Genomic DNA, 13632 nt, shown 5'->3' with positions numbered 1-13632 from the left:
CACAGTCACAGTCAGTCAGTCACAGTCAGTCACAGTCACAATCACAGTCACAGTCACAGTCAGTCACAGTCACAGTCACAGTCAGAGTTAGTCACAGTCACAGTCAGTTACAGTCACAGTCACAGTCACAGTCACAGTCAGTCACAGTAGCAGTCAGTCACAGTAACAGTCACAGTCACAGTCAGTTACAGTCACAGTCACAGTCACAGTCAGTCACAGTCAGTCACAGTCACAGTCGCAGTCACAATCAGTCACAGTCACAGTCACAGTCACAGTCAGTCACAGTCACAGTCAGTCACAGTCACAATCAGTCACAGTCACAGTCACAGTCACAGTCAGTCACAGTTACAGTCACAGTCAGTCAGTCACTAAGGGCGATGCTCTCAACTGTGGCCACACTAAAAGCATCTCCACTTGGAAAATGCTCACTTAAAAACACAAGGCATTAATTTGTAACATCATCTCTCTCTCTCTCTCTCTCTCTCTCTCTCTCTCTCTCTCTCTCTCTCTCTCTCTCAAAAAAAAAAAAAAAAAAAAAAAAAGGAAGGTTTTATCTTTTTACTCATAGATTCTTCCTCTTCCTCCTCTTTTTCCTTCTATTCCTCTTTCTCTTCTTCTTCTTCTTCTTCTTCTTCTTCTTCTTCCTGCTTTTTGTGGGATGGTGTGTGTGTGTGTGTGTGTGTGTGTGTGTGTGTGTGTGTGTGTGTGTGTAGACGTTTGTTGTGATTGTAGTAGCATGGAGTATATAGAGTATTAGTTCGAAGCAACAAAATTGTTCAAACGAATGAATGATTACTTGTTTGTCATTTGAAGTCGGCAAACAGTTGGCGGCAACATTGCCTCTCAACTCAAGGACAGTTAGTCACCGTGGCTAGTGGTTAGTGTCGGCGGCGGATAAGCTATTAAGTCATTTGTTCCTCTTATTAGGCTAGGATGGCAAGGAGAAAGAAAGAGACCTCTTGATCCGGAAGAAATGACGGCTTTGTTAGCGGAGGATCTAGATAGATGGATCAATCATTCTGAGTGATTCCACTGATACAGAATCAGAGCCTAAACTTGAGCCAGATAGATAGATAGGTAGATAGATAGATGGCCGGCGGCCGCCAGTCTGATGCTGAACAAACAACACAAACTCAGGATCATATTCAATACAATTGCCACAATCAATCACCTGTGGTGGACACAAAGCCTTTTTTTCCCTTTACGGGAGGGAGATGGTGGCGTCTAACTTGTCCACTCAGTGAGTGAGTGAGTGAGTGAGTCACCTTTAGAAATATTTGAGGGTGTTTTTGATGAGGAATGACTGGATCACATTGCGTCACAGACCACCAATAAGTATGCATGCACCAAAAGTCTTGTTGTTGTCATGAAAAAAGGAGGAAGAGAAGAAGCACACACTTCTGTACACTATTATGGAGAGATCCAACAAATGGATGAATTCATTCCATCCATGGATTGCAAGGAATTGTGTGTGAAAAACCCATCAATTTATTTATTCCTATCACTCTACCAATCAGATGATTTGTACTCCTTTTTTTTTTTATACCAAGTTGGCTTTTTCACGGGAATATATGGGGTAAAGGGGAAACTTTCTAGGGTACCTCCTATCTCAAAGCCCACCCGCTAGGAAACCGTTGCCCGGAATGAGGAAGGCCAACTTACACTCAGACCGTGGACAGGATTTGAACCCGTGCGCTTGGAGACCCCTCGGACCCCAAAATGTATATCAAGAGACAGACAGATTTGCTCTTGTCCTTCATTTGTGTGATAGTGAGCCTACCTACTTACTTACTACATTCAAGTTGAAGGAGGAGGCCCTGGATACTCTCATACAAAGATTCAAGTCATCTTATGATGTTCCAAAGCAAAATGTAAGCATTGATGAGTGAGTCTCTCCTCCTCTGCAAAGGTAGGTGCACAACTACGTCGGCTAAAATGGAACAGATACCTACATTCACCCTACAATCTTCTATCTTATCTGAGTGTGATACTGGCTATGTTTGGCATCTTTTACTCTATCTACTACACACCAAACAAAACTAAATAGAAGCCTTGCCAGACGAAAAGGTGAAAACAAACACTTACAAAGCCTAGCTACCTACTAAAATAGTTTTGAGACGAAGGCACTCCCTACTCAATCAGCAGGGGGGCCAGTAGCTACTACTAGTCTACTACTACACTCTGTTGATCACTTCACCACAATACAATGGTTTGCAATTGTTTTTCTTGATAGTATTAACACAGAGGCAGTAGGCACTGTCAGATTCAACACAAAAATGCTACTACTACTACTACTACTATTACTACTACTACTACTCAGCTCCAGCCATGTAGGCGGATACACCTTTGTCGCTCAGCTCTAATACACCTCACCTGTCGCTGCCTGGTTTTGTTTCGCCCTGCTGAAGCTATTACATTGGCGACGAGGATTACCAAGCAACATGGCAACCATTGGCAAACTCGAAGAGTTTAATCAAGATACTGAAGTATGGACTCAGTACGTAGAGCGATTGGAACATTTCTTCGTGGCCAACGACATAGAAGAAGAAGAAAAAAAATCCACGCTGTTGGCCGTGTGCGGGGCAAAAACCTACGAGCTGATTCGGTCCCTGTGCCTCCCAGATAAGGCAGCCGACAAGTCCTACAAGGAATTGAAAACACTCACATGTGCCCGAAGCCATCTGTCATCATGAAACGCTTCAAATTCAACTCTCGTTTCAAGCTTCAGAGTGAGTCTGTGTCAACCTTTATCGCTGATCTTCGGAAATTAGCAGTATTGTGAATATGGAGACCAGCTGACTGACATGCTTCGAGACAGACCAGATAAGGCAGCCGACAAGTCCTTGGAATTGAAATCACATGTGCCCGAAGCCATCTGTCATCATGAAACGCTTCAAATTCAACTCTCGTTTCAAGCTTCAGAGTGAGTCTGTGTCAACCTTTATCGCTGATCTTCGGAAATTAGCAGTATTGTGAATATGGAGACCAGCTGACTGACATGCTTCGAGACAGACTGGTTTGTGGAATCGACGATAGAAAAATACAAGCAAGATTATTGGCTGACGGGAACTTGGACTTTAAGAAGGCAGAAGCAACGGCACTGGCTATGGAGGCAGCAGCGAGGGACACTCAAGACCTACAGCTGGCGGGGGAGCAGCGAGGAAACCACGTGAATAGGATTACTGAGCGACGCGATGAGGAAAGGAGCGAGGACACTCAGGGAAGGCGGTTTGCACCTCGGCGGCAGTGTTTCAGGTGTGGGGGTCAACATATGGATCCAGACTGTCGTTTTCGCGCTCTACCTGCTACGTATGCAAGAAGGTGGGGCACTTGGCAAGGGTGTGTCGGAGCAAGAGTAACAAGAACAATAAGATGCATAAGATCGAGCATGGTGCCAGTAATGACAGTGAAGACTGTTGTGTGGAGGAATATGCTATGTATACAGTGAGTAAGTCTCGCGATCCACCTGTTGTTGTTCACCCAAGGTTAAACAAAGTTATGGTGCCCATGGAAATAGATACCGGTGCTGCAGTGTCAGTCTTGAATAAGGAAACGTACGAGGAAAGTTGGAAAGGAAAATCAAAACCTGTGTTGAAAGTTTCTGAAGTGGTGTTGCGCACGTACAGTGGTAGTATGTTGAAAGTACTCGGGGAAGTGGAGGTGGAGGTGGAGTATGGTAACCAGCTAGAGACTCTGCCGTTGGTGGTAGTTGATGGAGACGGCCCTAATTTGTTGGGACGTAACTGGCTACGGAAAATAAAGTTGGACTGGGGTGCGGTTTATAATTGTAGCACGGACTGTGATAATGTCATTCGAAAATTTGATAAAGTTTTCAAGGATGAACTGGGTCTCATCAAGAGCACTAATGCAGTTTTCTACGTGGATAAGGAAGCCTCACCCAGATTCTTCAAGGCTCGTCCACTTCCCTACGCCTTGAAAGAGAAAGTGGAGTTCGAGCTGGAACGACTTTTGAAGCAAGGTGTGATTGAACCTGTGCAGTTTTCGGAGTGGGCGGCGCCTATCGTCCCCATAGTGAAGGTGGATAATTCCATACGCATTTGTGGTGATTATAAGTTGACCGTAAACAGAGTTTGCAAAGTGGACAGTTACCCAATTCCAAAAATAGAGGACTTGTTAGCTAATTTGGCGGGAGGAAAGACTTTTCAAAGTTGGACCTTTCGCACGCTTATTCACAACTACCACTTGATGAGGAGTCAAAGAAATTTGTGACAATTAACACCCACAAGGGTCTGTTTCGTTATAACAGACTACCATATGGTGTATCTTCTGCTCCTGGAATTTTCCAAAGAGTCATGGAAAATTTACTTCAAGGTATTCCCCATGTAGTTGTATATTTAGATGATATCTTGGTAACCGGGAAAACGGATAAGGAGCACCTTAGTAACCTGACGGAAGTTTTGAGGCGTATGGACAAGGCAGGCGTAAGACTGAAATTGAAGAAGTGTATTTTCCAGGCACCAGAGGTTAATTATTTAGGACACAAAATAAATGCAGAGGGACTACACCCACGGATGAAAAAGTTAAAGCTATTGTCAATGCTCCTACACCTAGCAACACCACGGAGCTTAAGTCATATCTAGGACTTGTGAATTATTATGGCAGATTTATCCCTAACCTATGTACTGTGTTTGCACCATTATACAGATTGTTGCAAAAAGAAGTCAAGTGGCAGTGGGGGCACAACGAGCAGCGAGCGCTGTCCCTGTCTAAGCAGCTGTTAGGGAGCTCCCGAGTACTGGTGCACTACGACAGCAGCAAGTCGCTCTTGCTCACCTGTGACGCCTCTTCACACGGCCTGGGAGCAGTACTTTCACATCGTCTGGAGTCGGGAGAAGAGAGACCGATTGCATTTGCTTCAAGGACATTGGGGTCGGCTGAACGCAAGTATGCGCAAATTGAGAAAGAGGGACTAGCTGTTATTTTTGGAGTAAAAGTTTCATAATTACTTGTATGGCCGTCATTTTGAGATTATTTCTGACCATCATCCACTCAAGAGTTTATTCAATGAGAGTCGCCCCGTTCCTGTGATGGCTTCAAGTCGTATTCAGCGTTGGGCCTTGACTTTATCTGCATATGATTACACTATCACCCACAAACCAGGAAGTATATAACCAATGCGGATGCTTTGAGTCGTCTTCCTCTTCCTGAAGCTCCTAAGGATACGCCGGTGCCAGGGGACGTTGTGTGTGTGCTGGAGAGGCAGGACAGGACGACAGTAACAGCGAAGGACATCAGGCGGTGGACGGAGCGAGACCCTATACTGTCTATAGTCAGGAGGAACGTTCAGTACGGGTGGCCTGAAAACGTCACCGTGGAAGCACAAAACCCTTCTTTAGAAGGAAGTGGGAGTTAAGTGTGCAGGATGGAGTAATATTATGGGGATCAAGGGTGGTGGTACCAGAGGTAGCAAGGAAGAGAGTGCTAGCAGAACTTCATGAGACACACCCAGGGACGTCACGCATGAAAAGCATTGCACGTAGCTATGTTTGGTGGCCAAATATGGATTATGATATAGAGACTGTAGTTCAGCAGTGTGCACAGTGTCAGCAGTTGAGGAATCTACCTCCCGACGCCCCTTTGCAGCCTTGGGAATGGCCAGAGAAGCCGTGGTCCAGATTACATCTAGATTATGCAGGGCCATTTATGGGCAAGATGTTTCTGGTGGTAATTGATGCACATTCTAAGTGGATTGATGTTCACGCCACAAATTCGGCTACTTCATCTGCTACCATTGAAAAATTACAAGTTACTTTTGCGTCACAAGGTTTACCCGAGATTGTAGTGACGGATAATGGCACGAACTTCTGCAGTGAGGAATTTGAAACATTTCTAAAACAAAATGGCATCGTTCATATCAAAACCTCCCCTTATCACCCAGCTTCCAACGGATTAGCAGAAAAGGCAGTGCAGACTTTGAAAAGGGCCATGACAAAAGAGACAGCGGGTTCCTTAGAGTCGCGATTAATGAAATTTTTATTACGTTATCGGGTCACACCACACACTACCACAGGGGTTTCGCCGGCGGAACTTTTAGTGGGAAGGAAATTAAGAACTTGTCTGGACCTATTAATGCCAGGGATAAGTCAGAGAGTATTAAGGAAACAGGAAATGCAGAAAAATTATCATGATAGGAAGGCACACCGAGAGAACTGGGAGTAGGGGATAAGGTGTATGTTATCAATTTTAGTCCAGGTGCAAAGTGGTTACCTGGAGTAATTATTCAACAATCTGGTCCAGTTTCATTTAAGGTGAAATTGCTGGATGGACGAACGGTGCGACGTCATCTGGACTACGTAAGAAGAAGAGATAGACTGGATGAAGAGGAGGGCAACGCGGATGATTTATCTCCACCAGTTGTGGACATCGTGAATTCAGCATCGGGAGCCAGTGAACAAGGTTCGGAACCATCTAGTTCCGTGCCACCCCTAACTGTTTCGGGACGCTCGAATGACTGGCCACCATATAGTACAGGAGAAGTCAAGGAACCTGTTTTGGCACACCCGAACAATGTGCCAACTCAGGTTTGGGAACAACAGCCCGGGCATGGATCGAAGCCCCGACAGCCAGCTCTGGAGCAACCCTCGGGGGAGGTGACATGTCGTCGGTCAGAGAGACTTCGCAAGGAACCAGATCGTCTGCAGATCACTTGGGATTAATCTGTCTCATATTCTTGTTTTATTGGGTGTTCGTTTGCATTCAGTTTTACGTTTTTTAGTTTGCATGTTTATTGTTTTATGTTGAAATAGAGTTTAATTCCATGTGTAAGGATAAAGTTGCTAGTTATCTTAATATGAATAGTTTAGATGTTTCATGTTTTATTCAGTTTGATTTTAAAGGGGAAGGAGTGTTGTAAACTTAATGAAGCATTCGAGGCTTCATACATTTTACTGTTTTATTCGAGTTACTTTCGTTGTTTCAAGCTAGCTGACAATTGTAACACCTGTGAACTTTGGCTCGGTCAAGCTCCAGCCATGTAGGCGGATACACCTTTGTCGCTCAGCTCTAATACACCGCACCTGTCGCTGCCTGGTTTTTGTTTCGCCCTGCTGAAGCTATTACAATTATTAAAAAAATGGAAGAATGAAAAGAAGTGGAATTATAAGGAGAGCAAGAATTAAAAGAAAAGAAATCAAAATAAGAAAAAAATAAATAAAAGAAAATAAAAAATAAAAGATGAAAAAAATTATTAAAGGAAAAAGAATTAAATGAAGAATTAAAATGTGAAAAAAAGAATTAAAAGAAAAAAAAAAGTAAAATAAAAGAAAAGAAACTAAAAGAAGAGAAAAGAGGAATTAAAAGAAGTAGTATTAAAAGAAGAGGAATGATTAAAATAGGATGTAACAAAATGAATAAAATAATGGAAAAGTTGAATTGAAACATTAAGAAGAGTTTAAAGAAGAAGAATTAATTAAGGAAGAAGAATTGAAATAAGAAAAAAGAATTCAAAGAAGAAAACTTAATATGAAAATTTAAGAAAAATCTAATTTACAACAATAATAAAAAAAATAAAAGATAAAACAAGAGAATGAATTGAAAAGAGAAAATGATGAAAAGAACAAGGTAAAAAAGGATAAGAGGAATTAAAAGAGGAAAAAACGAAAATCAAACGAAGAAGAATGAAGAAAAGACGTAAAAGAAAAAAACAAGAATTTAAAGAAGACTTCAAAAAGATGAAAATTTGAAGAAGAAAAAGTAGAAGAAGAAAACTTATAAGGAGAAAGAGAAGAAGAAGAATTAAATGAAAAGGAAATATCAAAAGAAGAATAGCAATGAAAATATGCCGGATTAAAAGAAGAAGATTTAAGAGAAGAAGAATTCAAAGATTAAAAAAAAATTTAAAAGAAGAAATAAATAAAAAAAAGAAGAGAAATGAAAGATGGCAAAAGATGAATTCAAAGAAACTTCAGAAATTGAAAAAAAAATAAAAAGATGAAGAATTATAAGAAGAATCAAAAGAAAAATATAAAAGAAGAAGCGTTAAAAGAAAAACAATAAAAATAATAAATAAATAAAGAGGAATTAAAAAAAAAAAGAAAAAAAATTAAAAGAAGAATTAAGAATGAAAAATAAAAAAGAGACAAGAGATGAAGAATAAAAGAAAAACAAGAATTCGAAATGAGGAATTAAAAGATGAACAATAAATAAAAGAAAAGAAGAACTAGAAAGAAAAAAAAAGAAGGAAAAATAATAAAAAAAAGTGTTCCTAAACGAAGTAAATGAAGAAGTACTAAAAAAAACCAGAAGCAGTCCATGAAGAAAAATTAAAGTCAGAAGAAGAATTAAAGGTAGAGAAACAATTATAAAAGGAAGAATGAAATGAATTACACTTAAAAAAAATAAAAGAAAAAGAATTAAAAGAAGAAGAAGGATTAAAAAAGATGATTTAAAAAACGTAGATATAAAACAATGAAACAATAAAACAATAAAGTAATTAAAAACAATTGAAATAAGGAAAAGAATTAAAAATAGAAATAATTAAAAGAAAAAGAATTTAAAGAGGAAGAATGAAAAGAAGAAAAATTAAAAGAAGAAAACTCAAAGATGAAGAAGAAGAAAAATAGGAATAGGAATAATGTAACCCTTTACGTGCGGGGAGTTGATTTACTTTCCGTGTGTTACAGCGGGTGGAAAAGCCACACCTGTCAAAAAGGATCAAAATTTTTTTTCCTATTAAAATCATATTTTTTTGTGTTCTTCTGAGTACAACGCTGTAGTTTTCAACATGTTATCACCTCTCACACCAAAGTTAGTGCATAGCAAAAAATTCTCCCATGGCAGAACCCGCCGCTAAGAAATACCCCCCAACCTCCGATGATACAGGAAAAGATGACGTATTGTGAGGGGAACGTACTTGCCCCAGTACCAATAGTGAGGGGAAGGGGACAGATTCAAACGTTTAGTGCGGAAAAAACATGATTCCTGGAACGATCTCAGACTCTACGCACGCCATCCTACAATCGTCCAGAAACGATCACCGCACGTTCAGGGTAAAAAAAAAAAATAGAAGAACAAGAAGAATTAAAAGAGAAAAACTACAAGAACAACAATTAAAGAAGAAAAACTAGAAAAAATAAAATTAAAGAAGAAAATTAGAAGAAGAATTAAAGAAGCAAAAATAGAAAAAGAAGAATTAAAGAAGAAAATTTAGAAGAAAAGAATTAGAGAAAATATAGATCAAGAATTAAAAAGAAAAATTACAAGCAGAAGAATTAAAGAAGAAAAATTAGAAGAAGAAGAATAATGAAAGAAGAAAGGTGATTAGATGGCAAGGAAAATTTCGTGGTGAGAAGACACAGGTGGTTGTGGTGTCCACAGGAAGACACAGGTGGTTGTGGTGTCCACAGGAAGACACAGGTGGTTGTGGTGTCCACAGGAAGACACAGGTGGTTGTGGTGTCCACAGGAAGACACAGGTGGTTGTGGTGTCCACAGGAAGACACAGGTGGTTGTGGTGTCCACAGGAAGACACAGGTGGTTGTGGTGTCCACAGGAAGACACAGGTGGTTGTGGTGTCCACAGGAAGACACAGGTGGTTGTGGTGTCCACAGGAAGACACAGGTGGTTGTGGTGTCCACAGGAAGAAGAAAATTAAACGAAGAAAAAAATACGAGAAGGAGACTTTTAAGAAGAAGTAGAAGAATTAAATGAAAAAGAAATATTAAAAGAAGAAGAATAATCAAAATAAGATGAATTAAATGAATGAGAAGATTTAAAAGAAGAATTCAAAGAACAAGAAATTTTAAAAGAAGATTTAAATAAATTAAATAATTAAAAGATGAAAGATGAAAAATAATTAGAAAAAAAAGAATTTAAAGAAAATTTAGAAATAAAAATATTCATAGGGAGGAAGAATTAAAACAAAAAGAAAAAAAAAGAGGAAGTGTTAAAAATAAAAATAAAATGAACAATAATTAAATGAAGACGAATGAAAATAATACATAGAATTAAAAGAAAAAAATTAAAAGAAAAGAATAAAGAATATAAAATTTTAAAAAAGAAAAAATAAAGGAAAAAAATTAAAAGAAGAATGAATAAAGAATATAAAATTTTAAAAAAGATGAAATATAAGAGAAGAACAAGAATACGAAACGAAGAATTAAAAGATAAAAGAATAAATAAAATAAAAGAATAATTAAAAAGGACAATAAAAAGAAGAAAATAATAATAATTGTTCATAAAAGAAGTAAATGAAGAACCAAATAAAATTAATAAATAAGAAAAAAACTAAAATCCCAAGAAGAATTAAAGTTTGGAAAACAATTTTAACAATAATAATGAAAACAATTACATTAAACAATTAAAACAACAAGAATTAAAAGAAAATTATATGAAAAGTTTATAAAGAAGAAGAATATTTAAAAGGAGAATAAAATTAAAACAATAAATGAATTACAGAAAGAAAAAATGAAAAAAAAGAAAAGAGAAACAAATAAAAGTAGAAGAACAATTGAAAGAAAAAGAATAAGATTTCAAAGAAGAAGTAAAATCGAAGAACAAGAAGAATTAAAAGAAGGAAAAAATTAAGAAACAAGAATAAAAGGAAGAAGAATTAGAGAAAGAAGAAGAATGAAAAAACAAGTATTAAAAAGAATATTAAAACAAAAACAAAATGACAAGAATAAAAAGAAGTAAAACAAGAGGAGGAAGAAAAAAAAAATTATAAGAAGAAAAGAACAAAAAGAAAATAAATTAAAAGAAATACAAAGAATTGAAAGAAGAACAAAATGAAGAAAAGAATGAAAGAAGAGGAAGAATGAAAAAATAAGAATAGGTTCAATGAATGAATGATATCCTGTGGCAGAATAGGACCTCAATGAACTCTGGCCACCACATTATATCTTGAGTTATCTCCTTACAGTCTCCCAACATTCATCAACTTCTCTTGAGCCACGTCACCCTTGGCCTTCCTTTACCTTTACACATGATTAGTGTCCACAATCTTCACTCTATTAATCCTACACAACTCTGCTTCATTTCTTATCATTCAGTGTACTGCTGCACTTTGATTTCCTTCACTTTAGAAGTCATTCATCTTCTTTCATTTACTTTCATTCAATTCAATTGACTTTTTATTTCATTTTATTGATATCAATTAAAGAAGGTGAAGAATAAAAAATAAGAAGAATGAAAAAAAAAACAGAAGGAACCAAAAGATTTATAAGAAAAAGAATTCAAGAAAATGAAGAATTAAAAGAAAAGAACATTACAAGAAAAAAATAAAGGAAGAATTAAAAGGAAGAATGATAAAGGAAAAAAAAGAAAAGAATTGCAAAGAAAAAAGAAAATTATATAAAAAGAAGATTTTAAAAAGATCAATAGAAGAAGAAGAATATTTAAAAGGAGAATAAAAAAAAAACTGAAATAAAGAAGAATTACAGAAAGAAAAAATGAAGAAAGAATAAGAATTTGAAACATTTAAAATAAATTTATTCATCAAGTAGAATAATGTACAATTATAAAGAAAAAGAATAAGATTTCAAAGAAGAAGTAAAATCAGAAGAAAAAGAAGAATTAAAAGAAAGGAAAAAATTAAGAAACAAGAATAAAAGAAAGAAGAAGAATTAGAGAAAGAAAAAGAATGAAAAAACAAGTATTAAAAAGAAGAATTAAAACAGAAAACAAAATGACGAAGAATAAAAAGGAAGTAAAACAAGAGGAGGAAAATCAAAAAGAATTATAAGAAGAACAAAAAGAACAAAAAAGAAAATAAATGAAATAAAAAGAAATACAAACGAATTGAAAGAAGAACAAAATGAAGAAAAGAAAAAATGAAAGAAGAGGAAGAATGAAAAAATAAGAATAGGTTCAATGAATGAATGATATCCTGTGGCAGCCGTGGGGATGCATAGGACCTCAATGAACTCTGGCCACCACATTATATCTTGAGTTATCTCCCTTACAGTCTCCCCAACATTCATCACCCACTTCTCTTGAGCCACGTCACCCTTGGCCTTCCTTTACCTTTACACATGATTAGTGTCCACAATCTTCACTCTATTAATCCTACACAACTCTGCTTCATTTCTTATCATTCAGTGTACTGCTGCACTTTGATTTCCTTCACTTTAGTTCACTTCAGTCATTCATCTTCTTTCATTTACTTTCATTCAATTCAATTGACTTTTATTTCATTTTTATTGATATCAATTAAAGAAGGTGAAGAATAAAAAAAAAAGTGAAGAATTTGAAGAAGAAAACTTATAGGAAGAAAGAGAAGAAGAAGAAGAATTAAATGAAAAAGAAACATTAAAAGAAGTGATATAAAAATATAAGAATTAAAAGGAGAACTTAAGCATGAACATAAAAAGTAAAAAAAAAGAGATAAAGAAATAAAGAAATTAAACAACGACAAGAAAAAAAGACAAGGAAAAAGAATATAAAATATGAAGAAAAATACGAATAAAAAGAATAAAAGAAATAAAATAAAAGAATTAACAAAAGATCAAAAGAAGAAAGAGAAGAAAATATCAAGGAAGAGGAAGAATAGCAATAAAACTGAAATAATCAGAAAGATTTAAACAAGTCGAATTTAAACAAACGTAATGAAGAAAGAATAAGATTTCATTTGAAAGATTTAAACATTTGAAACATTTAAAATAAAAATAAATCATATTATAAAATTGTGCAAAAGTATAATTGAAATAAAGAAAAAGAATTAGAAAAGAAGAATTGAAATAAAATGAAGAATTACTAAAATTAGAAAATACTCTCTCTCTCTCTCTCTCTCTCTCTCTCTCGTTTTTATTGATACAGTTTGTTACAAGTTAGGGAGTTTTTTACAGGTTAAAGGGAGTATGGTGAGTACTCCCTATCTTAACACCTAACCCTAGAAATATTTGTAACATTGAAATAAACTCTAAAATACAAGAACACTTACACACTAAGGACAAAGAAGACAAAAAAGAAATAATAAGGTTCACATGTAGCGTGTCACTGTCACTGTCTCTTCACTGAGCCACTGATGCACCAACACCTTAAATTTCTGGACACTCCACTCAGCAACACAAGGGTCGTCCGGGCACATGTCCGAGGCCAGAAATCTATTCCACCACCGCACGTACGTCTGCACGAATTGCCTTTGGTGGTGGGATGTGTTGGAGCGTGGCACAGCTAGAGCCACGGTGCGATCGTCACCGCTCTGGTTGACAGCTCAGGACGTCTGTATTGCTGTCGGAGCGGCAAGAGGTGTGGGACGCACTCCTGTGCTTTATAGAGCACCGTGAGGCCTGCCACGTCGCGGCGGTGTTGAAGAGAGTGCAGGCTGGGCACCTGCTCCTGCTGACCGTCCCAGATTATTCGCTCCGCTCTCCGCTGTACCTTGTCGAGGAGTGCCAGGTGTGAGGAGGCTGCCCCGCCCCAAGCAAGGCAGGAGTATTCCAGCGAAGAGCGGACCTGGCTCTTGTACAGGAGCTCACGTCCCCTGGCGTCTAGGAGCCAGGAGATTCTCCTGAGGGAGGCCAACTTCCCTGCTGCTGTTCTGGCAAGCTGCGTGATGTGTGTCCTGAAGGTCAGCTTACTGTCATAAGAGACTCCCAGGATCTTCATCTCTTCTTGTGGCACCAGCGTCGTCCCCTCAAACAGGAGACAAATCTCACTGCTTCCTCTGGTCACC

General features: G+C 37.4%; 2 protein-coding genes across 2 annotated transcripts; both read left to right on the top strand.

Moving 5' to 3' along the window:
• Nucleotides 1-2998: 2998 nt before the first annotated feature.
• LOC123503768 (uncharacterized protein K02A2.6-like) lies at nucleotides 2999-5374 on the top strand. Its single transcript, XM_045253769.1, has 4 exons — nucleotides 2999-3169; nucleotides 3256-4133; nucleotides 4666-4905; nucleotides 5122-5374. Exons 1-4 carry the CDS (start codon nucleotides 2999-3001, stop codon nucleotides 5372-5374), a joined length of 1542 nt encoding a protein of 513 aa, XP_045109704.1.
• A 146-nt stretch (nucleotides 5375-5520) lies between these two features.
• LOC123503767 lies at nucleotides 5521-6677 on the top strand. Its single transcript, XM_045253768.1, has 2 exons — nucleotides 5521-5830; nucleotides 6259-6677. Exons 1-2 carry the CDS (start codon nucleotides 5521-5523, stop codon nucleotides 6675-6677), a joined length of 729 nt encoding a protein of 242 aa, XP_045109703.1.
• The last annotated feature ends 6955 nt before the right edge of the window (nucleotides 6678-13632 follow it).

This window comes from Portunus trituberculatus, chromosome 14 (assembly GCF_017591435.1).
Source record: "Portunus trituberculatus isolate SZX2019 chromosome 14, ASM1759143v1, whole genome shotgun sequence".
Classification (NCBI taxonomy): Eukaryota; Metazoa; Arthropoda; class Malacostraca; order Decapoda; family Portunidae; genus Portunus; species Portunus trituberculatus.
This window is presented reverse-complemented; position numbering and strand designations above follow the sequence as displayed.